Genomic DNA, 26,888 nt, shown 5'->3' with positions numbered 1-26,888 from the left:
CTACTACTTCTAATTTCGTTTCAACGAGTAGAAGCAGAGTACATGGTAAGCAGAACACTTGACCAAGTTGAAAGGCTAACAAGCACACACCTACCCAAGAGCAGATCACCAGCATCATCATGATCATGATCACCCCGAAACCCAATCACTCAATCAATCAATCAATCAATCAACGCCTTGATGCCCAGTCCCCGAGACTAACTAACTAACCACCCTCATCAAACCCCGTCAGGTATCAATGACAGCAAAACTAGAACCCACTAGTAAGTAACAGCCATAGTTAAAGCCAATCCATACCGAATCCAGAACCTCATACATATATAACTCTTACTCCTATAGTTAGTAAGTAGGTACTTACTATCTATACCGTCTTTCATGGGAAACATGGGAAAGAAAAAAAGGAAAAGGGCGGACCCGGGGGACTGGTTCCGTAGCGTGATGGATGGATAGATCAATCCAATTTCTCCATCTAACGACGTTACATTGCATATATTATATCCCTGCTTAGTAGGCCTAAATCGTATTAGTAGTAGTAGGGTGTATTAAGTACAGTAGGGCAAGACAACACACGGCAGGATCCTCATCCCAGTCACCAGTAGTACTCCGTAGTAATGCCTGCTCTCTTCTGCCTACGCTGTTTTCGTTGCCTATTTTAAAGGCTTGCTAGCTGACTGACTGGTCTAATCTACGCTAACTTCTCGATCCCTGCATGTCAGGTATAACAGAACCAGTGTGTCGGGGATCCCTAAACTGACGATGATAGACACGAGGTGATACAAGTCAGGGGTTCAAACAAAGCAACCATACTGTCGGGACTACTAACTACTCAACTGTCACAAGGGAAGCCCCATTATTGAGTTTCTTGATTGTGTACGACTACTATCCCACGCTACTGCGGCCGAAAAAGCAAATGTCGGCCGCTACGTTGTCGATCGCAATTCATTCATGCGTCGTAAGGGTGGCTGCGCCCGCCTACGAGGCCAGCCGGATTAATTATCGTCTCTCAATTATTGCATGGTCAATCGATCTGGCACCCATCTGTGCTACCGGGGCCGGCCAAGTCTCGGCATGCTGAATGAGCAACAGCAAAGGGGTATATTGTGTATCCTGGAGGATCTGCAACATCTAGTATACATGAAAAACATCATCGTGTCGAGTAGTCAGCAATAACAAAGCAAAATCGCCCAATAAAGCAAGTGAGCAATAACTGCCCCCAACAGCCATCTATCAGTAACCCATTCTTTGCTGCCAAAATGTCCCAAGCCCATCAGTGGGGTCCAAGCGGCCATTTCCTATCCCAATGGCTCCACCCCTTCGTCGTGACAGCGACTCCAGCCAGGGTCCCGGACGGAAAGTGGTCCTGGCTTCCGATTCTATTGATTCATCATGAACTGACAGCTGACTTGCGCCCCTCATCTGGCTTTCTTTGACAGCTGAAGGGGTGTCCCGCATGCTGTCGGTAGAACAAAAAGCAGTGGAAGGTTTCTCAAGCCTTGCCTCCCACAAACGGTGCGGCTTTTCTCCCTGAATACTTGCGCAAAGCTGTGTGGCCTCCAGTCGTTTCCGAATTTCTTGTGTGTTATTGCAATTGGCTGCGCTCAAGGTCGGCATACTCAGGACCTGGGTGTCAAGCTCTGTATCCATATCAACAATGATAGATGCTGTCTCCCACTCCTCCAGGTCAATCAAACTGGCCACCTCTGAGCAGCAGTCATTGGCTTCAGGAACAGCTGTGAAGTCCACGCTCTCATAATCTGGCTCCTCGATGGTCTGTCTAATTTGACTTTGATGACCCTGCGAGTTCTCGCCACAAATGCCGACATCGGACACCAAGGACATCTTTCTACTGCCGCCATGATATGGGGACCAATGGAGTTGATTGTAGCTTGGTGTGATTGTTCCTCGGAGCTTGGCACCCATTACTCCTTCATAGTCAAATTCTTCAGTATCAGCTACGGTTCTGCTGCGAGGCTCCAAGGTTGGCTGCCGACACTTGCTGGCATTGGGCAAGGCAGACTGGTTGATTGTATTATCGTGCACACGAGCTGTAGCAATAACCTCGTCTGTTCCTCGTTCCTTACTATTTTGGCTACCCGCTTTGTCTTCATCAGAAGGCTTTTCTGCGACCTCATTTGACCTCATGACGTCAGATGGATGCTTGCACTTATGTGAGACACCATCTTGAAGCCTAGTGGAGCAGTGTTGGCCCTCACCTATGCTTGTGTCATCAATGATATATTGAATATTCAAGTGGGGGTATGGATTCTCTTCGAGATGCACCTCAGAGTTTCTACTTGACGAGTTACCACAAGCAGGCACGTAAGTATCTGTAGCAGGTTCTGAAGTGGCATTCATGTCCATGGACTCGGTGACAATGTGGTCTGCTTCTGCCAATTCTCGTGAGCAATAGAAGGCGACTGTAGAGGCAGTGTCCGAGATGGTCCCTGATGAGATTGAATGACAGCCATCTTCGAGATGTCCATAGAACGAGCCAATCTGGGTAGCGTTATTGGTTCTTCCTTTTGTAAGGAAGTCGCTTTCAGAGAAACCAGAGCCAGCGCTGGCTCTCATGGTATCTGTGTTCACGATCGTATCTACCTCAAAGAGCCCTAGCGAGGGATCGCGGCTGCGGGTTCTGATAGGAGATGATGCCTTTCCTCTTTTGAAAATTCCGCTTGTACGCCTTTGGCTCAACTGTGATGGTGTTAGCGATCTCATACAGGGCCCGGTAGCATGTCACTTACAGTCAAACGATCACAGGGCACGTTGGGAGCATGAAAGGTGTCGTTGAATGTCCTCTTCTTCGAACGGGGGCGTTCGCTGATCTTCTTATCCTGAACCTTGTAGTCGTATCGGCCATTCTTAGTTCTGTGTCGAGGCTGCCGCTCATATCCGTGACGTCCCCTTTCTTCGGAGTGTGAAGACGTTGCCGGATCAATCGCTGTTGACGATTCAATGGGCTGTTGGGATCCTGTTGGCTCGAGTGAAGCCATCTGGCCCACACGAGCCTGCTGTAGTTGTCGCACAGAGCGATAACACACAGTGACACCTCCTCTTTCAGCATAATAATTCTCCCAGCCAAGCCAACCTGGCTGTCGTTCAGCGAAACTGGCTGGCATGTTCTCGGGTTCCGCGTTCATTTTCTTTATTTCTTCGTATCGATCTTTGTCGAAAGCATAGGACACCGGTTGTAGGTAATAGGAAGGAGCTGCAAATTGTCAGAGATGCACTGAAGACTTCAGATACTGGAAACGATGATGGGGGCCTACGGTGGCGTAGAGAGCTTGTATGTCGTGGTTCGTGGCTATTGTGCGCGGCATCTGATTTAGTTATCCAGTCCTGCACTCTGTTGTAGAGATCGGAGTGCCGTAGCGGATTAGAACCAACTTGAGCCATGTTGTGTAAGCTGGTAAGAGATGGGGCTGTGGTCAGTGATTTGATGGGATATGTAGTTAGAGTTGTGGTGTGCGTGCGTGTGTGTGTGTGTGTGTGTGTGTGTGTGTGGGCAGGAGCTCCCCAACGACATCTCGACCAACGCTTAGCGTCACTGTTGCTTCAGATGATGTCGCGGTTGCCGAACATGACCACTAGACTACTGAGTCGGTGTAATATAGAGTTAAGGTGGGAAGGAGAATCCGAGACGGGTAAAATATGTGTTTTTCAATGAGACTATTGAGGATATCTGTATTTCTATTCGCGGTAAAAGTCTCCTACTTGTCACATCGTATCTCCCCTTTTTTTTTCACTTCACTTTAGTATTTAACACGTAACAGTGATATCTCGGGGGAATAAAGGTGGCTGGGGATTTTTGAAACTTGATCAACGGCGCTATACTCTTCAGCAACAGAAGACTGCCTTTTGCTGTATCTCCGCTAGAGGTATATCTTGTACTCTGAGAAGTACCCTTGCAAAACGGGGGTGTGTTACATGCTGTGCCTAGGAAATGGCAAGTGATATCCTGCCGCTCCATTCGTTTTCCCTCCAGTTATCGCAAGCTATCTAAGAAGCAAAGTCAAAGGGATAGCCATGCAGCAGCAATAGGGAGATGAAATTGGGCCTTCAATAAAGGGAGTCTTCGTCGATTAGCTTGTTGTGTACCTTCGACAATATCGATGGGAGCATGGAGTCTCAAACGTGTTGCGTATAGGATTCAATACTGCGCAGGAAAGGCATTTCAAGGGAAGGCTGTCAGCATAATGAGATTTAGCAGTCCTTGAGGTCGGCAGTACATCCTTCAAGGGATTCCTCGGAGTTTGTGGTTTTGCCTGGTCAGCTGTAGACCATGATGTTTCATGGTCACAGTAATTTCCGATTGCCTCAGTTCACCCGAGAGATGTTGCATTGATTGCTGCAGAGCGAGCAGCGGTTAGTTGATACGCAAGGCTACCATTCTTTTAGCCAATACCCTGTTGTCCTACACAACACCTGTCACCGCCACGCCGTCGTCGGGGGCTGCTTCTGTTATGCTCATCTTTTGCGCGCGGGCATTTCTGGCACATTTCTTGATCTCGGATGTCCGTTTATCAACAAATGGCTGCCATCCTGAATGTGGTACATTATCGTAAGCACCTATAGGGTTCTTGACCACTGCGCGGCCATCTTGATCGATATTCACACTGTATTCAATAGTGATGTCACCCATCCTGATGAGGCCCTAGAATATCGAGGCAGTTCTCAGGGTGAAGGATGAAGCACCGTGAGTGAGGAAGAAAAAACAAGGTTGACGGTAGAGGAAGAAAAGGTAGAAGGTAACACAACCTTCATACATGGGGGTTGGACATAGTCCATGCGCTGCTCGCACTTGCTGAGAAAATTCAAACTCCTGAGTGCAGCTGAGAAGCATGCAGCCCATCAAATCCCAAAACAGATTCTGATGGTCAATAAAGAAGCCAGTGGATAGCAATTAAGGAGGTGGCTATGAGAGTGTGTGGTGAATAGAAAGAAGCACGGTGCAGGTCTGGCCCCACCAGTAGCTAGAATGCTTCGTCCAGTGAATACTTCTACCCGGGAATTGCTTAGTAGTGAAGACCCGGGCCTGTCAGATAAGCTAGATAGATAGCTGGCAGGTACCAGGCGAGTGCCAGTCTATGCTCCCGGCATGTGTAAGTTACAACTTCAAATGCCAGCAATACAAGCTGCTGGGTTGGTTGAACAGCAGCGTCCGTGCAGCGAAAGATAGACCATGTCCGGCATCTTAAACAGCCCTACGACGAGGATCCGGGGACATGAGTAGTTCTTCGTCGGTCAACGGGAGCTGCAAATTGACACCCGTTGTGTCCTTGAGCTTCGGCGCCATGCATAGAGACCTAGCCGATCTCTAGTCCTTACCTAGCTCCCTTTCAGTGCCGGCCTGGTTTCCGGTTCTCGCATCCTCAAAAGCAGGCTCAGCATCGTCCGCCATCCAAGTAGAGTAGATAGTAAGTAGTTCCAAACGCCTTGATGGAAGGTCGCCAAACCAACTTGTAGTAAATATCCACCCACCGGAATCTACGGAGAAATGTGATCCCAGTGCAACGGCTACAGCCACCGACGGACATCTCAACGATTTTTCCCCAATTTTCCAATAATTTTTCCAAGAGAGGAGGGGAACGGAGGTGCGCCGGGCATGAGTCTTTAGCGTCTCCAATCCCATCGCTGGTTTGCATTATTAAGACAAACAGCCCTGATGCTCTCTCTTCCCTTCCCTTAGAGCCTCGAGCACGCCAGGCTCTTCCCTCTTCCCTTCTTCCCTCTCTTTTTTTTTTTTCGTTTTTCCCCCCCGCTTTGCCAGCCGCGTTTTCTTCTTCTTCGTCATTCTCACCGGTTCCTACAAAACTAAATCCCCCCTAAAACTCCCCCCCATTCCTGGTCCCGGTTCTGCAGAACTGCTTCCTTAGTTTACAACTACCCCTCCATCCCTTACTCAAATTCCAAGCACCACTCACAAATCAGGTAGGTCAGTCTCTTCTTTCTCTTCGTCTTTCCCTTGGCAGTATGTTTTAGTTTCATGCTTGGTGGAGTCACTTGCAACGGTCTCACTGAATCTCCGTCGTGGAGAGGACCCTCCAGGGTCTGCTGTCGTCTCTCTTAAAACCATTCCCTTCATCCTCTCTCTCTCTCCTACTTTCTTTTGCTTTTTCTTCCTCCGTCTACATTCTTAGGTCTCTTCTTTGGTCGGCTTTTGTGAAGTTTTCTCAAAGTTCGACGTGACTACTTTGTCAAAGAAACCATCGCATCCAACCCCTCATTTTTCGCTGTGACACCCTCATTCCGCAGGTGCTTACTACCAGAATAGTTTCCAGCTCCGTTGTAGGAAACCTCAATAAAAATGTCTAAGCTCTTTATCGGGTCTGTCAATTCTTTTTTCCTTTCAGGCCACCCGGCCCCAATAGCATACTGACCAAAATCAGCGGCCTTGCCTGGCACACCACTGACGATACCCTCCGTGAGGGATTCTCGCAATATGGAACAATCGAAGAAGCCGTTGGTCATCCATGTTTCACGGAGCAATGAAAGTTCTCCATCATTATGCTCGTACTGACCAAACTCAGATTGTCGTCAAGGACCATGACACCCACCGCAGCCGTGGATTCGGATTCGTCCGCTTCGCCTCTGATGCTGAGGCCGACGCTGCCATGAACGCCATGAACAACCAGGAGTAAGCAAGACCTCTAGATGTTTCATTTCCAAACACTGACAAATTTCAGATTCGACGGCCGTGTCATCCGTGTCGACAAAGCCTCGGAGTCGAGACCGCGCATGGGTGGTGGTGGTGGTTTCCACGGACGCGGTGGCTACAACCGTGGCTACAACGGCGGCGGTGAGTTTTTTTCTTCTATCTCCCTGGTGGGCACTGGCATCAAGGCCCTCTATTCCCCCTCCAAATTTCATATTGTAGCTAATAAAAAGCAGGCTGGCGTTCCCAGCAGCAGGAGCCTGAGGCTGCAGAGTAAGCTGCGCAAGCTATTATAGCATTGCCGATGGCTTACTACGGGCCGGTCTCTTGTCCTATTCTTCATTTCTTTTCACGATTTTTTCCCTCTTTCTCGCATGTCAGCTGCTGTTAGTCCCTTCGGACATAAAGTTTGGGATAAAACCCCGGGCGCATGCTACCCAGCTTTTATGATGGTGACTTACGACGAAACGACCCCTATCTCTTGTTTCTTTCCGTTATTGTTTTCCCCTCTCACGCCAGTTCATTGCGATAATGACATCTCTCTCGTGGTTTGATATGGTTTCGCATCGCGTGGCTTTAAATCAATTGTTTCTGACGTCGTTTACTCGGGTCATGGTTGACATGTATGTAATCTGGCTTATGTTAACACCTGATTTGAGGCCGATGGGAAAGTGGTCCAGCGAAAGCAATCAGTGCTCTATCGTGAATTTGGAATTAATCTAGGTCCAAGTCATGATCTATCCCAATCTCATCATCTCTATCTCTCTATATTCTTATTCAGACATGTCTACTCAGCAGGCGGGAACCGTTCATGTGCTTCCCGCGCTGATGGATGCAGCGACTCTTCCAAGTCCCGTTCAGCCTGCTCCTCTTCCCTACGCACCTCTTCCTCGTTCTGAAGCGCTTTAACCCGTTTCACTAGATCGGTGACATGCATCTCAGCATTACCGAACCCAAGCCCCTCGAGCGCCTTCTCCAACATGAACAGGTATTCTGCGTTCTTCCCGCTTTTGCCCTCGCTGCGACTGATTACCTCGGCCACCGCCTGTTGTTCACGTTGTGCCGGGTCACGTAGAAATTGCGGGTTGCTGGGCTGGCCGATGTAGACCATGCAGGTGATGGGGGTGGCGGGATAGTCCGAGGTGTCAGTAGATCTAGCTCCCTGGGGTGTCAGGACCGGGTGGAACGGCGTGTAGTGGTCAGAGTAGCCGTTGATTTCCCGGATGTCAAGATATTGTCGGACTTCATTGGCGTGGCTGGCAGGGATGTGGTACGCTACACCCCAGACTGTAGCTGTTGCGGAGGTTTCATGGTGTGCTAGCTGTTTGCGAGGAGCGGTTTGTGAGATAAATTGACCAGAGGAACAGGATATGTGCAGGCGCAGAAGGGAGCAAAGGAATCGTACCGGATCATCGAGAGTTTCCCAGAATTCCCGGTCAATCACTGTTAATACCCGTCCGGGGTTCTCTTTTGTGCCGCGGTGGTCGTTACTGTCCTGCGTCTTAGCCTACTGTGCTGCAACAATAGGTTTTCGCAGCTTGAAAGCACATTCAGACATACCTAGCCTATGATTCAAATGACTCAGTTAGCATCATCACCAATCGGTATCATCCACAGACAAATTAAGCAGACATCATGGAATAGACAATGACATAGTCAACAACATACCTGCCAAAACCGTCGGACATAGCCATTGATATAACCCGGAACACGCTGATCTACCACAACGATAATTAGCGATCAATTCACTCTGAATCAACCAAGGTCCCCGAAGACCCTCTTATCTCTCCAGAGCAACATCAACATACCAAAATGCGGCGGAGGCTTCCAAATCAAGCTCCTTTTGGCAGCAAGAAAAGAAGAAAGGGTCAGCCACCACCGTCACCCAGTCATGGGATAATCACCGCGCCAATCGCGTTCAAGGACCTGATAGGCTTACCCGTAGCCGAACACCCAGAGGTCGCCGTCGGGGAAGTTTTCGCGCCAGCCCTTTTCGGATGAAAGGACATGATGATGCCCGGCTTCCTCGCTGGACACCATAGCTTAACTTATCTTCGGGGGGAGTTTTTGATTCGGTCTTTTGGCCTGATGATCTTTGTCGGTGTGGATAATTCGGCTGGTCTGCGGGGTACTATATATTACCCCTCATTCGAGTTTGCGTGATGGATATATATTGATGGGTAGGGGAGAAGAAGTGGTATTTAATAGGGAGAAAGGTCTTTTGACTTTTAGTAGTCTAAGAAAGGGCACTCCAAAGAAAGCAGTGGAATAAATACAACTGCTTTAATAAGAACAAATACCCCAGATTTGTCAGTCTATGAGTGCAAATGGCGAACAACTGAGCCAGATAGTCGCAAGAAAGGCCTCTGCGTGTTTGCATTGTTTGCGAGGTCCCCTGACCTGATCCGCGGCCAAAGGATGTTGCCACTTTCCTGCTTTCTCATTCGCTCTCCATTTCTCCTAATACTAAGTACTAAGCACTATCCCCAGAATTCTAGTTGCTTTATTCCAAGCCTCATATTATTCACAGGTATATATCTGCGAACCGGAAAAATTAGGAACCGCTTGTCACTACCGGAATCAACGGCAAACTTTCTGCTGAGGACCTTGGCGGACTGCAGAAACTGCTCGTACTCGTATAGCCGCATCGAGTATTGCTGCGGGGCGGCCCAGACGCCGGACCCGGCCTTAGCTCAAGCTAAACCGCCTGGCAGCTATCGTCCATGGCGGATCGCTAATCAATTGAATTCAACTATCTTCAACTTTATGCAGGGTTGGGTTGGATCCGATCCTTCGAAGACGCATCCCTGTTCAGCTTAGATTAATTGATCGACCTGATTGTGTTGATTGTCAGCTCCTTTAGGCTACATCAATGACTGGCCGTCCTTCTATTCCCCCTGGATTGTATAGTGTTCTGTCGCGCGCCGATTAGCTGCATCATGGCTAGCCTCCTTCGTCTACTACGCACCCAGTATAACCCTCCGGTCGACCCCAGTGGGGTTTCATTTGCAGGAAAAACGGTCATCCTGACCGGAGCTACATCCGGACTGGGGTTCGAGGCCGCCGTCAAGCTCCTCAATCTCGGGGTGGAGTCGCTCATTATAGGGAGCCGGAACCTCCAGCGAGGCCAAGCGACCAAGACGGAGCTTGAGAAGCTTACAAACAGACCCGGGGTGATTCAAGTATGGCAGCTGGAAATGAACAGCTTCCAGAGCGTCAAGAGTTTCGCAAACCGGGTGAACGAGGAGCTGCACCAATTGGACATTGCGTTACTAAACGCCGGAATATGGAACCGAGATTTCGGCGTATCGCCCGAGGGATGGGAGGAAACATTGCAGGTCAATACGTTATCCACTTCTCTGTTAGCGCTGTTGCTCCTTCCGAAACTAAGGAGTAGCTCATCCTTGTCCGACCCGGCTCATCTTACGGTCGTGTCCAGCCAACAGTTCGTGCGCGTGAAAGCCAAAAGTCTTCGGACGGTGCAGCCGTTATTAAAGCATCTGAATAGCCCGCAGACCTTCAAAGGCCCCAAGCAGTATGGTATCTCGAAGCTTCTCCTGGAGTATGTTCTCAAGACGGTAGCTGGTCTTGTTCGGAATGAGAATGGCACTGTGCCGGTCATCATTAACACTGTAAGCCCTGGGTTTTGTGTCTCGTCTCTTGGACGGCAGTACAGTAGATTCTACGAGCGATGGGCGACGTGGTTGGCTTATAAGCTCTTTGCGCGCACGGCGGAGCAAGGGAGCCGGTCGTTGGTCAGTGCCACTTATCAGGGGGTGGAGTCGCATGGGAAGTGCTGGCGGAGTGATGGATATCTAGAGTAAGTGTTTCTCTTCTGTGATATTTCTACGTGTTGTCTTTGTGGCAGGGTTGCTAATGTTAGGGCAGTGAATCCGTGGCGTTGACAACGGGAGCGGAAGGAAAGCAGTTCCAGGCGAGAGCGTGGACGGAGATCATGAACGAGCTGGAGGAGCAATCCGAGGGGCTGAAGGAGTCAATCAGGGGGTGGTAAAAGCGCTTAATCTTCACTAGCCGGGGCGATACGTCTACGCCTTCCTGCACGGGGCCAATTGAATGACTGGCTAGCGTGACTGATGGGTGATATTCATAGTCAGACCATACCAGACCATAATTTGATAGGAAAGAGACCTTCCCCGACGAACAGACGCTGGCCAGGCTCCACCGCGAATGGAAGAGGAACCAGTGGGCCAAGCATTTCCGGAACAAATAAAGAAGCCTCCAACATAGGGCTGAGAACGGTCGGACATGCCAGTGTTTGGTTGCGGACCGTCCGTTGCGGCTGTCAAGAGGGTAAGGTTACACTGGCGACGGACTATTTCTATCTGAAGCAATTGTTGCTGCCTCCTCATTGTAGAGGTATATACACAGCCTCCTTGCAGGGGTGGCAGGACAAGTTTATTAGTTGAAGCGGTGCCTGAGCATCTCCGCTTGGCGACTCCTGCTGAACCGCCGCCCCACGGCTCCGCTCCCAAGGCCGCAAAAACAATCTGTTCGTTAATGACTAGCAGCCCATGGAACAGAACTTAATCTCTCCATCGCTCTCCCTGACCTCCTTTTGATCCCAACCCATCTTTTTCTTTCTTCTCCTTCTCTCCCTTCTTTTTCTCCCCTTTCAAAACCCGCCCTTTGTAACTGGGCGTTTGCCTTTTCATTCTGCCCCTCGCTGGATTGCGCCCGGCGTCAGTTACGTCAGATCCGCGGCCATGGCATACAACCAGTCCTACAACCCCGATGCGCTGCCAGCGTGAGTCACAATCCTCAGGAGGTCAATTAGAAGTGATGAATGGGGTCGCTAACAAGCCATAAATTGATACAGGCATGCAGAGCCGGAACAGGTGCGGTAGTTTCTCCTCGAGAGTGGTTCTTTGTCTGCCTGTTTGAATGCCCCGCGCCTCCTAACTCGGTCTATGACAATTAGGTAGCGCAAATGCTCGGTGCCATGCAATCCAGCAACTCGCACCACCAGAAGCATTCTCGCCCATCTCCTCACCCTTCCTCCAGCGGCGTCCCACCTCGAGTCCCCGTTTCTAGTGCCGGCAATCCCCATCCTCAGCGCTACGGTGCACCACCGAGTCAGCGTCCCCCCATGGAGGTCCCGCATGGTGGACGGTCGCCGGCAAACGTCCCTCCAGCGAGTCAACAACAACGCCCTCACCCACTACACCCTTCTCCTCCTCCGCAGAACTACGGCTTCGGGCCGCCTCCTAGCCAGCCAGTGCGCAATCGTCCGCCGCCCGCGTCGCGTCCGCCCAACTCGCCGAACCATGGCGCGCTGGCAGTTCCTGATGACGACCCGCAACAGCTATTCCCCCTTTTCCGCGCTGCCAACACGTCGCATTCGGGCACACTCACAGAGATGGAGCTGGGCTCTGCTCTAGTGAACGGAGACTTCACGTCGTTTCACCCCAAGACCGTTAAGATGATGATCCGCATGTTTGATCGGAACAACAGCGGGACGATCTCATTTGACGAGTTTGTGGCACTGTGGCGCTACCTTGCAGCGTGGCGGGAGCTGTTCGATCGGTTCGATCAAGACCGCAGCGGGCGCATTAGCCTGTACGAGTTCGAGAATGCACTGGTGGCCTTCGGGTACCGACTGAGCCAGCCATTCGTGACGGTGCTGTTCCGGACGTTCGAAAACAAAGGCCGGCAGATAAATAATGGTCCTCCGTATGGGCCGGCGAAACAGGGCATGAGCTTCGATTTGTTCGTGCAGGCGTGCATTAGTCTGCGGCGCATGACGGATGTCTTTAAGCGGTATGATGATGATCGCGACGGCTATATTACGGTGAGCTTCGAGGAATTCTTGACTGGTGAGTTGGTTCCCACTCTTGTTATGTGGAATGAGGTTGGATGGTTGGTTGCTAATGTCGGTGCAGAAATCCTCCAGCTTCAGGACGGATAGTTTTGATACGGATGATTTGGTGGATTCTTCCAGGGTTTCCTCCCTAATTATAATTGTACATTATACCCTTATTATTTTCTCGTAACATCTTTCGTCGCAAGCAAAACCCGGGAAATCTACAGCGAACAAGTATGACATGGGCTTTTTTCTTTTCTGTTTTCCCTAGTCTCGAGCGAAGCAAGACTTCCCCCTATCGGGCGCAATTGCAATGCCCTTAGCTGCATGGTGCTTTAGTAAAACGCAAGTCAAGATGCGGTGTAGACTCAATTCCACGATGCTCCATCATGATTGAATGACTGATAGAGAGCATCACTGCAGATCATCGTCGGGGAGAAGAAAAAAAAAAAATAAAAAAATTAAGAAGGATTGTGACAGGTCTTATTTGTTTGTTTTTCAGGCATGCAGACATGCAGACAAACCCCAAAAAATGTCCGGGCGTGCCAACGGTGTAACTTACCTTCCCCCAAATTTCTCCCTCCTGCAGTCGGGATTTTTATCCCAAATTTTCAGTTGTTGTATGTCATTCCATGGGATTGCTTGACTATCATCCCGTGCCCATGGATTGAAGTGGCCCGTGGGGTGGCTTTTTCGGGCGTGCTTGTAGCCTTGTTCGTTTGGCGCCCACGAGATCGATAGCATTCTTGCCCGTTTTGGGCATGGCTTTAGTCGTTGGTTTCTGTTTCAACTTATCTCCGAGCCTTAAGGGCGAGCGCGAGCATTGACAGGGGAAAATTTTCTCTCCTTGGAACAGGATTATTATTTATTAAATGGGCCAGATTCCTGCCTGGTCTAGCTACGTAGCTATTTAGTTTAATTTACTTGATTAGTTGAGCTGGTCTCTCTTGCGCCCTGATTTCCTCCCCCAAAATCTAGACTTTAAGACTGACTGCAACCGTCGGTTTAATCCGCCACTTCTGAGGGGTCACTGTTCCTTTCTCCTCAACCCCGATTCTTTCTTGGACAGCAAGCTTTCGGCTTCTGTTGAGTCATTCTTTTATCGTTTTCTTCTTTTTCCCCTCCAGACTCATCCTGGAGTTCTGCAAGCATGGCGGTCACTCAGGATTCTCCTCGTGAGGATGATCGTATCGCGCATCAGCAGCAGCATGCCGACCAGGACAAGGACGTCCTAGTAGATGCGGAGAAGATGTCGCCATCCGATGTTGGCTCTTCGTCCAGAGATGGTTCGGAGAAGCCCGACCCTGTCGGGTCGCCCTCACAGACATCAACAGAACAACCATCTCCTGATGAGACTGGAGATGTGTCCGACGAGAAAGCTGGCGCTGGTGCGCCGTTGGATAGAGTGCCGTCGCAGGCGCAAAAGCTAGGGAAGAAGAAGATTGTCGTTGTCATGACTGCGCTTTGTGTATGTCCCTTGCTTTTCCATGCTTCTGATGGCTCCATCGCTAACCACATGGTGTTTTAATATATAGCTTGTCTTGTTCCTAGCAGCTTTGGATATGGTAACGACCCTTTATCGCACCGTCGCATTTACCTCTACTCACACTCGTTGTCTCTATAGACTATCGTTTCTACAGCCCTACCTACTATCGCAACGCATTTCAACGCTTCCGAAAGCGGTTACTCATGGATCGCGTCATCATACATGTTGGCCAACGCAGCCTGTGTCCCCTTATGGGGGAAAATCAGTGATGTTTGGGGTCGCAAGCGCATCATTCTTATCGCCAATTTCCTCTTCCTCGTCGGCAGTCTGATTTGCGCGCTGGCCATTAACCTCCCCATGATTATCTCCGGCAGAGCCATCCAAGGTGCAGGCGGCGGTGGTATCATCGTGCTAGCCAATATCTGCGTCTCCGATCTCTTCAGTGTCAGGTCTGTCGCACCTCTCCACTAGTCCTCCACTGACCCAGCGCTAACACACCTTCAGAGAACGCCCCATGTACTATGGTCTCTTCGGCTCTACATGGGCCATCGCCGGTGCCTTGGGCCCTATCGTCGGTGGTGCCTTTACTACAGATGTAACCTGGCGCTGGTGCTTCTACATCAACCGTAAGCCTCTCTCCATCCCTCCTCCAGCCCTAACACCCCACTAACAATCCCCAGTCCCCATCGGTGGCGTCTCCTTCGTCATCCTCGTCTTCTTCCTCAAGATTGAAACCGGCAAAGTCCCCTTCTGGGCGGGCATCCGCTCCATCGACTGGACCGGTAACATGCTCATGCTCGGCGGCACACTAATGTTCCTCTTCGGTCTCGAATTCGGCGGCGTCAACTACCCCTGGGACTCACCAACAGTAGTCTGCCTCATCGTCTTCGGCGTCTTCACCTGGGGCCTCGCCGTTCTCAACGAATGGAAATTCGCTCGCTACCCCGTCATTCCCATCCGCCTGTTCAACAACACCCACAACGTCCTGATGCTCCTGCTCTGTTTCTGCCACAGCATGGTCTTCATCTCCGGCTCCTACTACCTACCTCTATACTTCCAAACCGTCCTCCTCGCCAGCCCCATCATGTCCGGCGTCTACGTCCTCCCCACCGTTCTCAGCCTCTCCATCTTCTCCGCCGCCACCGGCTTCGTCATCAAAAAGACCGGCCGTTACCGCGAACTCATCATCGCCGGCTTCGCCCTCATGACCCTCGGGTACGGCCTCCTCATCGACCTGAAGTACTACGCCTCCTGGCCCCGCATCATCATCTACCAGATCATCGGCGGTATCGGCACTGGCCCGCTCTTCCAGTCCCCGCTTGTCGCTCTACAGGCCAACATACACCCCTCAGATATGGCCGCCGGAACAGCTACCTTCGGTTTCCTGCGCCAGGTGTCTGCCGCCATCTCCATCGTCCTGGGCACAGTCATCTACCAAAATGTCTTCCACGAGCAGATGCCCAAAGTCGCTGCCGCGATCGGCGAGGCAAAGGCCACGTCCATCGAGAACTCGTTCTCAGGATCTGCTAGCACACTGATCAAGTCCCTGGGCAGCGCTCAGAAGACTGTCGTGCTGAAGGCGTATACTTTGGCCCTGAGTCGCATGTGGATCTTCTATACTGCGATGGCCGGATTAGGACTTATCATAAGTCTGTTTGTAAGGCCTGTTGTGCTGAGTAAATCGCATACCATTGCAAAAACCGGTCTCGCAGAGCAGGAAAAGGCCAGACAGGCAGTTTTGAAGGATCAGAAAAGGGAGAGGGGGGAGGAAGAGAAAGAGGCGAAGGAGGCGGTTTGATGCATCCTTTCCTCGGACTTTTCTTCATTTCAGTTTACATACATGCAAAATCCTGGTTTTATCCCTGTGGGAACGAAACTCAAAAACTATTAATGATTCAGGCCTACAAGGCTAGAAATAAAAAGCGAGAGAGGAAGAGAGATATTGGTCGAAGGAAGAAGGTATAATGGATGGGATGGATTTCAACTACACTAACGAAACTGAACTAGAAACCTTTCATCTGCATTCAACATACATACTTGCATGGCATTTACATTTACACAAGATGATTATCATGATGTGATGTATCTAAACATTAAAATCTAATACTACTTGACTGTGACTGCGTGAGATACTGCTAAGTAGTATATTGACACATCCACTTAGCAGTAGCATATACATACTACTATGATAATGAAACAACTTGAAGATACGCAAATAAAAAATATTAACAACAACAACCAAATTGAACTACCTACCTACCATACCAAACCCCATACTACCATCATCCATCCGTACATACCACTTATCAAAGTCCCTCGTATTATGAACTTAAACCCCATCCTTGCATTTGCATATCCATCTACGTATCCATCAGATAACAAGAGATAAAAAATAAAACTGATGTCATTCATGACTCGTGCGCCCCCCAACACCAAAAAAAGATTTAGAGTTAACGTTTTTTTATATTTAGGTTTCCGGCAAGCGGAACTATCAATCAATCAATCAATCAATCAATCTTAAAAATAATTAATCCCTACTATCAGATAACTAAACTCTTATGTATAATTAGAAGCAACCGGCAAGGAAACACGGGACGTGCGGTGAACCACAAAGCTAAAAAATCCTACTATTGAATTAAATTCTCCTAGTTGCACATCGCACGGCTGGTTATGTACACATTTTTTTGTTTTTTGTTTTTGTAATTCCACCCAAAATAATAAGAACATAGTAATAATATATGAAAGAGAAAAAGCCACCCGTGACTAGGAAGATTAAAACACTTAATATGATAATATTAGGTGTTTTATCTTCAGAGTCCCCAGCGAATAAAAATAAAGCAAAACAGTAAGGAAATAGGTAAGGAAAAGGAAAGATTTATCGCACCATTCTCATATATTTCGGACTTTGGAGAGAGAGAAATCGATGGATAGCTAGGTCAACTGCCAAAAACGACAATGGCAATAACAATAAAAAGGAAGGGGTATAAAGTTAAATCGGAAACCCTTATCACAAAACAAGGAAGGACTTGGTACTTGTTCAGAACCGGAGGACAAAAAAGGATCCAAGGGAAACAAAACGAGCCTCATTCGAAACTTTCCCATCCCAATTAAGGAAACCAAAAGTAGCTTTCGCCAACGCCTTGAGATGCCATATATGAAACACGGGGGACATGATCACCCCAGCAACAAAATACCACAATCATCAGTCTAGTAGTTGTAACAATATGGAGTGGATTTACGTCTTTGGTTTCTTTAATACCCCTTCCGCATTGGGTCCACTGTCGGGGCTTTTGCGCTTTTTGTCTTGCTCATCTTCGCGCCCAAACCCGGGGCCACTTTGCACCGCCGGCGTAGGGAACGTTAGAGGACTGGGCAGCATATTGCTGTCTGGTCCAGACCGCCCAAAGCCCCATTCCGGGAAGAAACTGGACGGTGACGGGAGAAGCGCATCCGAGACGAACCGACTAGGAAGAGCAGAGATCGGCGTATCTATATTGCTATTATTGTTGTATGCACTGTTGTTCTGTGTTGCTGCTCCCGGAGGCGGAGGCCGGGCAAAAGGATTTGGCGGTCCTTGAGCCCCCGCACTTAGTATTGCGCCTGCAGACGGCGAGGGCGGTGGTAATACCACGCTCGAATGACCGGTGTCTGGATTTGCTTTGGCAGGCGTGAGCGTTTTATTCCCCGCCGAATCGCGTGACGATGAGTCCGCCGTTGCGCTGCCCCGGTCCGAATTCTCACTCGGTATCTGCACCTTCAACTGCGGGCGTTTAGGCGGGAACTGGCCGCTGTTTGTGCGCACAGGCGGCTTCAGGTCGACTACCGGCTGTGCACGTGGGGCTTCCGTGGCAGCTCGAGGAGGCGGAGGAGGAGGCTTTGCAGTCAGCCCGGCAGGCTTCCCGTCATTCGGTCCGTGTGTTGGTCCTTCGGCCCTTGTTTGCGCATTCTCTCCCGCCTCCGTCGGAGGACCTACACCGAAATGGCGCGCCAATACGGAACCTCGATCGTCAATGGGTGTGAAGATACTGCGAGATTTGGAGGAGAGAGATCGCTGATGCGGCGGGGATGGAGTTCCTTCCGTCTTCATGGGGCCCGGCATTGCCTCTGTCGGAGCGGCCCCCTCAGGGAGCGATACTGTTCGGGGTGGCGGTGGCTGCTGATCTGTTGTGAATGCCGGAGGCATAGAATTTCGTCCTTGGTCTGGGAGAAACGCTTGCGCGACCTGTGGGATGGCGGCATGGGGCGGTTGGGTCATAGCCATTGGAGGCGGTTGCTGTGCAAGTGCATGAGGCGGGTGTGGCATGTGTGGAGGAGCTTGATGATGCGGCGGCATGGCTTGCGGTGCCATTGTGTGTGGAGGCATAGGCTGTGGGGGCATGGAATGTGGAGGCATAGCTTGATGATGCTGTGGAGGCGGAGGCGGTTGGTGATGCGGCCCCGGGGGTCCGTAATGAGTGAACTGAGGTGGGCGGGGAGGTTGAGCCATGGCGTGAGCAGCGTTGGGATTATATACCGAAGGGTTAGGAATGTACGTGAAGCCATTTTGCGGCGGCGGCGGAGGCGGCGGAGGTGTCGCATGATGATGCTGCTGAGGCCCCATATTGGAGCTCACTCGGCGAAGGTGATTCCGAGACGAAGGCCGAGAAACTCCCTGCGGTTGAGGGGTACCGTGGCGCGGAGCAAACATCCCATTCCCGATGGGCGGAGAAGCAGACGGCGCATGAGTGACATGCTGGAAACCGGGATGACCTGGTAGGTGGGCGGGAATCATGGGAGGGTTCGGAGGCGTAGGATGCACATCTTCGGGGGCAGGCGTCGTCTCATCTTCGTCATCATCATCGTCACGTTTGCCGTTAAAGTCTTCGGGGCCTTTGTGTTCATGTGGAGGACCAAACTATAGCATGAGAAAGCGGGCGATGTCAGATCAACGGGAGTCTTTCCAGACGAGCGGGTTAGGTGGACAACGCACGTATTGATATCGAGTGAGGGCCTCTCGCATATCACATGACGAGAATTCGTAGAGCTTCTTGTTGTGACCAAAGATAATGACAGCGACATCTACCGAACAAAGGACCGCAAGCTCATGTGCCTTCTTGAACAGACCACCCTTCCGTTTCAGAAAGGTCCTAGTAGCGCACCAGAGCGTTAGCTTGACGAACTAGGGTTTAATGGGGAGAGGTGAAGAGATCCACCAGCTTTAGCACTTACACTGAGCGGTTGCGATCATCCTTGATCGCCTTGATCTCGATCTTTCTGCGACCCATGAGGGACAGCGGACGAGCGAATCCCACAGAAAAGAGCGTCGATGAAACACGCAGGCGAACAGGTCAAGCAGAGCTTCTGGGGGGGAATGGTTCGTCCGGAACAGATGGCGGCGCGAGCTGAAACTCGAGGAAGCGCCGCCCGCAAGGATTTCCGGGACGCGATTAGAGGGTGTAAAAAAAATAATAAAAAAGGATGGCAGGAACCTCCAAGACTGTGGGCAGAATTTATATTTAGTATTTCCCTAGAGTCCCCACATGGAGAGAAGTACTGTCTTCTCCGCTACGGAGAGGAAGGTAAGGCGCGAAAATACGCAAAAACCAGGGAAGATAGTGAACGACCGGGGGGTTGTGTGTGTGTGGGAGGGGGTTGGTGATGCGAGAGAGTTGTTTGGGTGGGAGAAGCAAGAGGAAGGAGGGGTGAGATTAGGAAGAGTGACGGTATTTTGGAGGAGGGATGAACAGGACACCAGAAGGGCGCGCGCGGGCGTGATCCGACGGGCAAGAAGACACGACAAAGGGGGTGGGCGGTAGAGAGAGAGAGATGGATTGACAGGGTAGGGAAACAAAGGGAAAAGAGAGAGAGAGAGAGAAAGACGAGGCCTTAGGAAACCCACCTTGAGCAACGAGAGACGAGAGATAGGCGACGTGATAGAACAAAAAAGTCAATTAATTTCTAGGATGGGGAGGGGGAAACGATGATGGAATGGATGGGGATTGAGTGAGAAAGGGAAAGGATGATTGATGGCTGGAGCGGCGACACGCGGGTGATGCAGAAGATTATTCTAAAGATAGACCGACGGTGGGAAGAGCTGCCGCCCGTTCGAGGTTTGGCCCATCTTCCCGGCGGCTAACCAACTCGCCAACGGCGGCTGTTGACTACCGCCTCCCTATTAATAGATTGATTGTCCCGGCAGTTCACACTTTTCTATACCACCTACTTACTGTACCTAGGTACTCCGTCAGTAGTTGAGTAGATATAAGATGAAAGGGTAGCATCCTCTCCTTCAAAATCTCACCTTTGAATTTCATGCTTATTTTCGTGAATCATCTTAACCAGCATCTTCCTCCTTCTCTTCTTCCTCTCAGCTAAATGCTATCTCACGCTTACCCACCCCTCTTTCCACCCCCTCCTCCTCCCATGGAGAAATTATCCCCCTCTTTCCAACATTAACACTAACCAAGTCAAACTAATCTACATTCATTGAGAGGGGGGGAACTGTGAATAACGCCATCATCACTAATCCAGATGAGGTTACATTGCAGTTGGCTGGCACAATCCCCAACCACAGAATTATCCAAACAAAGCTGCGCCGTTGGTTGTTCTTTTACCGCCTGCCGGCACAGTCACAGCCAAGTCAAGTCTGGCGTATCGCTATCACCGCCAGCCTCAGGTATCGACCATCCCAAACCGGATTAGTTCCAGTTGGCGATACGCCTAATCCGCATCGGGCCAACAGGGACTCCTGATCAGTCACTTGCCTCTTCCAGCCAGGTCCTCTGATTGGTCCTTGCACCGTGACCCGTCACAGGAGATCACTTTCTTTGAGTGGAATCGTAGGATCTGTTCTGGCGGTGCTAAGGTGGTGCAGGCCAGGCTAGGTGCTTCCTACATGACACTAACTCTACCCTAATCAACTTATCACACTCGACGCGACACGCTTGGAGAGGCGGTATGTTTCCCAATAGGAAAGAAAATTATTGCTGCTGTACAACCATGTCACATCAAATGACCCGGACTGGGCACCAATATTGCACAGTTTACGGCGTAGTTAGTAAGTATATACTACTATCCTTACTAGTTACTACTACTCATACCCTGTGACGAAGGGCATAATGAATCTTCAGCAAGTGAAACACCATTGGGCCCCGCAGGTCTTCCATGCCAAGGGAAGGATTAATAGGATTCATAGGCATGATGAGTCTGGACTGTGTTCATTGTATGCAGTATATGAGGGGATGTATGGAGAATGTGTGTAATGTTAGGAAAGAGGGTGTGATAATACCATAAATTAGGTAATGTTGATCATCGTCTCCCGCCAGATAGCTAACTAAAGTAACCTACCGGGAGATAGTCAACCATGTTGGCCAACATAACGCCTTTGAATATATAACTTGGTGGGAACCACGTTCCTCAGCTGTGACCTCATAGAAAGTAAGCAAAAGATCCAGAAAAGAAGGGGAGCCCGATCGAGTTCTGACTCGGTTGGGTTATCTCTTTTCGTTTGCTCCAATCGACGGTCGTTTACCGACTGGATCGCGGATAGAGAACCATGGCACCAGATTGCTGTGTTTTGCGGGCGTATTAATCTTTCACCCCCTGAAACGGCAAGCCCAGTAGATCCTCATCATCGCCGTCCTTTTTCATCTCAATTTGCGACTTCAGTGTTTCTTTTCCCCTCTCCTTTATTCCCCCCTCCTTTCTGCCAATCTTTGTTTCTGTCACGCTTTGTCTTCTGTTAATTCCCCTTCCACCACGTTGTCATCCGGGATTAACAGTGGTATCTACGCTCGTTGGCCAGCTGCTCGATTGCATTTCCTTACTACCCTGAATTCCCTCGCGGTTGCTGCTGCTGCTGCTGCACGCTAGACGTGCTGCCCCATCCTGGGCTGCAGGCGGTCCTCCCTCTAGGACACTCCTGGATGGTCCTTGCTGTCTGCGTCGTCCATCGGACCATTTTTTATTTTTCTAATTCCTGACTTTGCAGTTATTTTATTTTTTCCTGACTAGGGTTTAATCTATTGAGGTATCCGATTCATCATCCGACTTGGGTTTCAGTGTCAAGTCCGCCTCTGCTTCTCGATTGTTTCCTTTTTCCTTAATACGGGTCAACCACCCTTGCGTCCTGAAGGTCCATTGCAAAAAAAAAGTGTTGGAGCACATCTGTTGGATCTTCCCTTCCCACCCCCAAACACTCGCGCTCGCATTAATCTACTGATCTCATTGGATCTCGACTTCACTACGGACAAACGCATCTACGTTACTCCGCCGTTGGGCATCGCCTTGGACTCATTTACAACTCCCCCTTCGATCGCGTATTCCCCGCAAAAACAAATCTGGCGTGCGCATGGTGCAAGATGCCTTTCTTCACTCGCGTCTTTCGAAGTAAAGACAACAATGCTGCAAAGAAAGCAGCCAAATCCCCGGAAGTAGAAGAGAAAGGGCCCGCAAAGCCCACATGGACCGACGCGTGGCAGCGATCCGAGGTTGCCCCCGAAGAGGTTCAGGAACTCTTGCGAGGGTGCACCCAAGAACTGAAGGCACGAGGTATGTGTTTCTATCTTTGAACCGATGTGATCCACCGCCCCCCGCTGGTGTACAAGTCAAGTCAAGCTTTGCGCATTCCTCAGTTTGCTGATCCTTGCCTCGTTCTCCTTTTGACAGCTCTTCAAACTCCCTTTTTACTTCTACCCTTCCGCCCAAGTACCGACGCCAGCGCTGCACGTACCTTCATCCGTAACTACTTCAATCAGTCCCTGGAAAGGGGCTCACCTCTGAGCGGGGATACATTGGCACAAGAACTCCGGCTGTCGGACCCCATGGTGAGCCAATACATTCTATTTGCTATCTGACGCTGAGGGGTCATTTACTCATTCGTATTCTGTGTCTGTGTCGTATAGGTCCTGTGCAGTGTGCTGAAATGGTGTTGGAGTCGACTCCCTGGAGGAGTCGTTACCTGGGAAGCATATGAGCTATTTAAGGTTGGAGAGCAAGGTATGTCTCAAGCGGCATCTGCTTAGGAACGTGCGCGCTGATGAACCTTAGATTCCCAGTTTGCCCCCGACGCATTTACGACTTTCATTCCCATCAGTGTCGACTCTGACGCTCGGTCAAAGATTGTTTTCGACTTTTTCGACCTCCTCGCTGCCGTCGCAGCACATGGTAAATCTAATGGTCTTGGTGGACGGAAACTCTCCCGGTATGCCGGATGGTGGGCATTCGATCATGCGGATACGGGCAACGGCTTCGAGGCCGCTTATAAGAATTGGGCACGGTATGTCACGGAAATGATTTAACTGATCATATATCCGTACAGAGGATTTGATAGCTGACGTCCTGTAGGGCCGCTGATGCGACAAGCCATCTGTTCTTCGCCTATCTGCGATCCTTGTCGCCCGAACTGCGCGGGGTGAACGCCATTACAACGCTCCCTATCTCCCTTCAAACTCTTGTCCGGGCGACGGAATATCCGCCAGAGACGCCCACCCTACTTCAGGTCTCCACCACCAGAGTCGTGATGATCGTCGACACCGTCTCCCCTACTCCATTCGCTCTGCTGCGGCGCGCAAAGAACTTCGAGTACAGAGACAGCGACCGCCATCTCCAGGAGTTCGCCAGCTTCGAGGAGCCCACCAAGGCACTGACCGATGAGTGTCTTCGTGTGCTCAAATGCATCTCTTCCATCAATCAGTCAAGTGCACCAGAGCCGGGATCGGCGACTCGGGAAGCCTCGTGGTCGCGATTTGAGGACCTTGGATTTGGCGGTGCCCTCGAGTCTGACCTGGATGATGATTCAAGCGCAGTTCGTCTAGCCAGGAACGAATTCGGAGGTGGCTTGAGGTCCGCTCCACAGTCCGGTGCAGGTGACTTCGGTCGGCCCACGACTCCATCATGGGCAGACTTCATGTCGTCCGGCTTTGGCGACGAGAACGGCCTGAAGGGCCCGATTGCTCCTTTGCTTCTTCCTCCTGACAAGGTTCTTCCTCCTATCGCAAGCGTCCGGGGCCAAAGCTCGCAGTCACACAAGCGCAGCCTAAATGACGAGCCGTCCATGGAACCGGGTGAGCTCGCAAGCATCACCACTCTCGATCTCGATGACTCTTTCTGGTGGGTGTGGATCAGTAGTTTGGCTGGTGAGGAGCCCGTGTCCCGAAAGGCCGTTTTTGGCCGGTGTGCATTGCTCGAGACTGTAATCAAAGACACAAAGTGGTTGGTACTGGAAGAGCAGGTGAAGGGCGCAGCACCGGAACCAGAACCGGGTGCATATATCGTGGAAAAGAAGCGCTTCTTTGGGTTCTCGACTCGTAAACGCGGTGTTGGGCGTCGCAAGTCCTCCGCTAAGAAAGTTAGTGCGGTGGAAGACTCGTACAAGCGGCCGGACAATGAAGCTCCCCAAAGCAAGACCAGTATTGCCCCTGACCAGCATGCCCGCATCCAAGCGGCAGCGGCAGCACTTCAGAAGCGGCATCGGGAGGAACAAGAAGCTGCCAATGGCTCTAAGAACGCCTCAGAGGATGTCAAATACAACACGAAGACGAACTCTGTCATGACGTTGCAGCCGTCGATCGTGAACGAAGCGTCTCAGGCTATGAAGTGGGCGACCAATTACGATAAAAACACCTACAGAACTGCCTACTTGAGTAACAGCCGTGCAGGAACTGGTACTCTAGCAGAAGATGCCAAGGTGCCGATCGAACAGCCCAGCACCCCGACCTCCCCGAAGGCCAGCGCCAGTGCTCGACAGGCACCGCCACCTTTGCCGAAGGATACACCGTCAAGTTCCCCGAAGCCCGCAGTTCCCAGAAAAGAGCCTGCTTCTCAAGAGGAGCATCCGGCAAGCAGGGCTGACAGCCCGAGCCTTGCCTTGTCAACCACTGAATCGCTCCCGAAACAGTCCATGGATTCGGAAGAGTCTAGTCGGAAGATCAAGAAGAAGCCCGGCAACGCCGGTTTCAAGAGCATGTTCGGAACAGTCAAAAAGAAGAACGAGCCTGAACCAAAGCCGCCAATGAAACCTACTGGGTCCGCTGTTGCCGCCGCTCGGGCTGCCCTCGAGGACAAGGCAAGAGCCGCCCAGGAGCAGACGATGCGCCCTTCGACAAATGGCAAGCCTACACTGAAAAAGAAGCCTGTGCCCATTACAGTCCCTGTCGAGGCACCTAAGCCTGTCGAGAGTCCCAAGCCTGCCGCGCCTGCTGCGGAAGAGAAAATCCCCGAGCCCACTGAACCCACGGTTACTATGGAAGCACTCAAACCCCCTGCTCCCCACAGCGATGAACCTCAAATCCGCCGTCAAGCCGAATATGACGCTCTTTCGCGCATTGATACCAGAGAACGCGCAGCGGCCGATCAAGAGTTCTCCAGGTTTGACCAGGGACCCCTGGTCGAGCAGCCTGCTTTTGTCCCTAGCGACTCTCCTGTTTCCGAACGATTCCCTGAGAAGCCTGCATCGTTTCACTCTGCGACCGATCGGGTTTCTGTTGAGCCACAGGATGAGCGCAGCCCTTCCCCTCCGCCGATGAACACATCCTATGACCGCTGGGCCCAGATCCGCCAGAACGCCGCGGCGAGGGCAGCTCAGGTCGAGTCGCATGCTGATGATAGCGACGATGACAACACCAGTGAAGAAGAGAGTAAGTGAATCTGTTTTTGCTTTGAAGATCTATGAACATGGCTCTAACATGAGAACCACTAGGCTTCGAATCTCGTGCTGCCCGTATCAAGGCCAGAGTTGCTGAACTCACTGGCAACATGCAAGCTGCAAGCAAGCCTTGAAGCTAATAGCTCCAGTCTCTTCTGCTGATCACTTCCTTACTTTCGCTACTGTCGTTTCTGACCCTTTGAGTATACTGTCGCTATCACCCATATACCACTGTATTTGACTCCCTATGTTTATACGCCATTTAATGTATTTTCACCTACCCCTTCGCGTCCAGGTCCATCCTGCCTGCCATCTTGCTGACTGAGCCCGGACCCATGGCAACAAGGTCTGAAGATATTGCAAGCCACGCATGACAGACATACGCCGTGATGCCGTTCTACGCATGATTGTCCACTTTTTATTCCCATTTCCGTTCCTCTTGTGCCTGCTGCCGCTTCCTGTTAAGCGGGGATATCGGTAATGGTAGCAAGTTGTCTTCTTAATCAAGTTTGTTTGTTACTGCTTCTTCTCTGCTTTCTTGTTGTTATATTCCCCTCCTTGTTATGCCTGCTTGTGATTTATCCATACAATTACCGTTAGTTCGTTGGACTGTTGTTGTGTCTTCTGCAATATATCCAATATACCTCGGCCGTTCTCTCGCTATGCTATGTATTCAGCTTCTCCATTGTGATAGCGAACCTGATATTAGTGATCTGGTTTTTATTTAGTACGTATCCTTAGCGTAGAAGATGTCTAGACGCTAAGAAGGATTCTATAGGAAAATGTGTTAACACGGCATCTTGACGGGACTTTTACTTGACAGAAGCGGAAATTAGAAAACAGAATTGAAGTAAGTTTATCCATTTGAAAGTTAATTATCTATTATATGTGCATATATCGTCCAACCCATTATTTTATTTCCCCCTCCTCTCATATCGCAGCCACCACATATGCGCACCGGCATACGCATGTGTATGCACTGTAACCAGGGGTGGGGGTTTCTCATACAAAAAAAAACAAAAGCAAAGCAACCATGCATGTCAGGTCAGGTCACGCTAATCAAACAATGCAGTCAATGTATGGGACCTGGTATGTTGTACTTATCTTCTTACCCAAAAAGCAGTAGTAGATAGTGCACACAGCAGACCAGTTTCCAACGTATAAACCCGCTTGGTTGAGTATCAGGGTATCGAAAGTGTAGAATCGAATAAATAGAACAGTATAAATCATCATCAGAGTCGTGTAAATGAGACGATGATCCGCTTTAAAAGTGCCGAAGGAAAACAAGTAGATGAAGGTGCAA

General features: G+C 50.5%; 8 protein-coding genes across 8 annotated transcripts; 5 read left to right on the top strand and 3 right to left on the bottom strand.

Annotated features, from left to right (window-relative positions):
- Positions 1–1,227: 1,227 nt before the first annotated feature.
- AtWU_04736 (uncharacterized protein) lies at positions 1,228–3,119 on the bottom strand (the record flags this gene model as incomplete). Its single annotated transcript, XM_035499847.1, has 2 exons — positions 1,228–2,694; positions 2,745–3,119. 2 exons carry the CDS (start codon positions 3,117–3,119, stop codon positions 1,228–1,230), a joined length of 1,842 nt encoding a protein of 613 aa, XP_035355740.1.
- A 3,188-nt stretch (positions 3,120–6,307) lies between these two features.
- On the top strand, positions 6,308–6,932 carry AtWU_04735 (RNA recognition motif domain-containing protein; the record flags this gene model as incomplete). The annotated part of the gene is made up of 5 exons (XM_035499846.1): positions 6,308–6,327; positions 6,390–6,462; positions 6,531–6,637; positions 6,687–6,799; positions 6,892–6,932. The coding sequence occupies 5 exons, from the start codon at positions 6,308–6,310 to the stop codon at positions 6,930–6,932; spliced, it is 354 nt and encodes a 117-aa protein (XP_035355739.1).
- A 510-nt stretch (positions 6,933–7,442) lies between these two features.
- AtWU_04734 (gamma-glutamylcyclotransferase) lies at positions 7,443–8,695 on the bottom strand (the record flags this gene model as incomplete). Its single annotated transcript, XM_035499845.1, has 6 exons — positions 7,443–7,976; positions 8,061–8,145; positions 8,216–8,220; positions 8,324–8,373; positions 8,464–8,495; positions 8,595–8,695. The coding sequence occupies 6 exons, from the start codon at positions 8,693–8,695 to the stop codon at positions 7,443–7,445; spliced, it is 807 nt and encodes a 268-aa protein (XP_035355738.1).
- Positions 8,696–9,594: 899 nt separating this feature from the next.
- On the top strand, positions 9,595–10,667 carry AtWU_04733 (putative short-chain dehydrogenase/reductase family protein; the record flags this gene model as incomplete). Its single annotated transcript, XM_035499844.1, has 2 exons — positions 9,595–10,475; positions 10,544–10,667. 2 exons carry the CDS (start codon positions 9,595–9,597, stop codon positions 10,665–10,667), a joined length of 1,005 nt encoding a protein of 334 aa, XP_035355737.1.
- Positions 10,668–11,379: 712 nt separating this feature from the next.
- Positions 11,380–12,581, top strand: AtWU_04732 (EF-hand domain-containing protein; the record flags this gene model as incomplete). The annotated part of the gene is made up of 4 exons (XM_035499843.1): positions 11,380–11,420; positions 11,493–11,511; positions 11,595–12,489; positions 12,556–12,581. 4 exons carry the CDS (start codon positions 11,380–11,382, stop codon positions 12,579–12,581), a joined length of 981 nt encoding a protein of 326 aa, XP_035355736.1.
- Positions 12,582–13,626: 1,045 nt separating this feature from the next.
- AtWU_04731 (MDR family MFS transporter) lies at positions 13,627–15,760 on the top strand (the record flags this gene model as incomplete). Its single annotated transcript, XM_035499842.1, has 5 exons — positions 13,627–13,944; positions 14,012–14,041; positions 14,101–14,411; positions 14,467–14,588; positions 14,643–15,760. 5 exons carry the CDS (start codon positions 13,627–13,629, stop codon positions 15,758–15,760), a joined length of 1,899 nt encoding a protein of 632 aa, XP_035355735.1.
- Positions 15,761–17,197: 1,437 nt separating this feature from the next.
- rlmA (SRF-type transcription factor RlmA) lies at positions 17,198–19,226 on the bottom strand (the record flags this gene model as incomplete). Its single annotated transcript, XM_035499841.1, has 3 exons — positions 17,198–18,856; positions 18,932–19,088; positions 19,171–19,226. 3 exons carry the CDS (start codon positions 19,224–19,226, stop codon positions 17,198–17,200), a joined length of 1,872 nt encoding a protein of 623 aa, XP_035355734.1.
- A 3,075-nt stretch (positions 19,227–22,301) lies between these two features.
- On the top strand, positions 22,302–25,719 carry AtWU_04729 (morphogenesis protein; the record flags this gene model as incomplete). The annotated part of the gene is made up of 6 exons (XM_035499840.1): positions 22,302–22,491; positions 22,609–22,766; positions 22,845–22,938; positions 22,990–23,218; positions 23,287–25,577; positions 25,640–25,719. The coding sequence occupies 6 exons, from the start codon at positions 22,302–22,304 to the stop codon at positions 25,717–25,719; spliced, it is 3,042 nt and encodes a 1,013-aa protein (XP_035355733.1).
- Between the last annotated feature and the right edge of the window lie 1,169 nt (positions 25,720–26,888).

The sequence above is a fragment of the Aspergillus tubingensis genome (assembly GCF_013340325.1).
Source record: "Aspergillus tubingensis WU-2223L DNA, scaffold_6, whole genome shotgun sequence".
Taxonomy (NCBI): Eukaryota; Fungi; Ascomycota; class Eurotiomycetes; order Eurotiales; family Aspergillaceae; genus Aspergillus; species Aspergillus tubingensis.
This window is presented reverse-complemented; position numbering and strand designations above follow the sequence as displayed.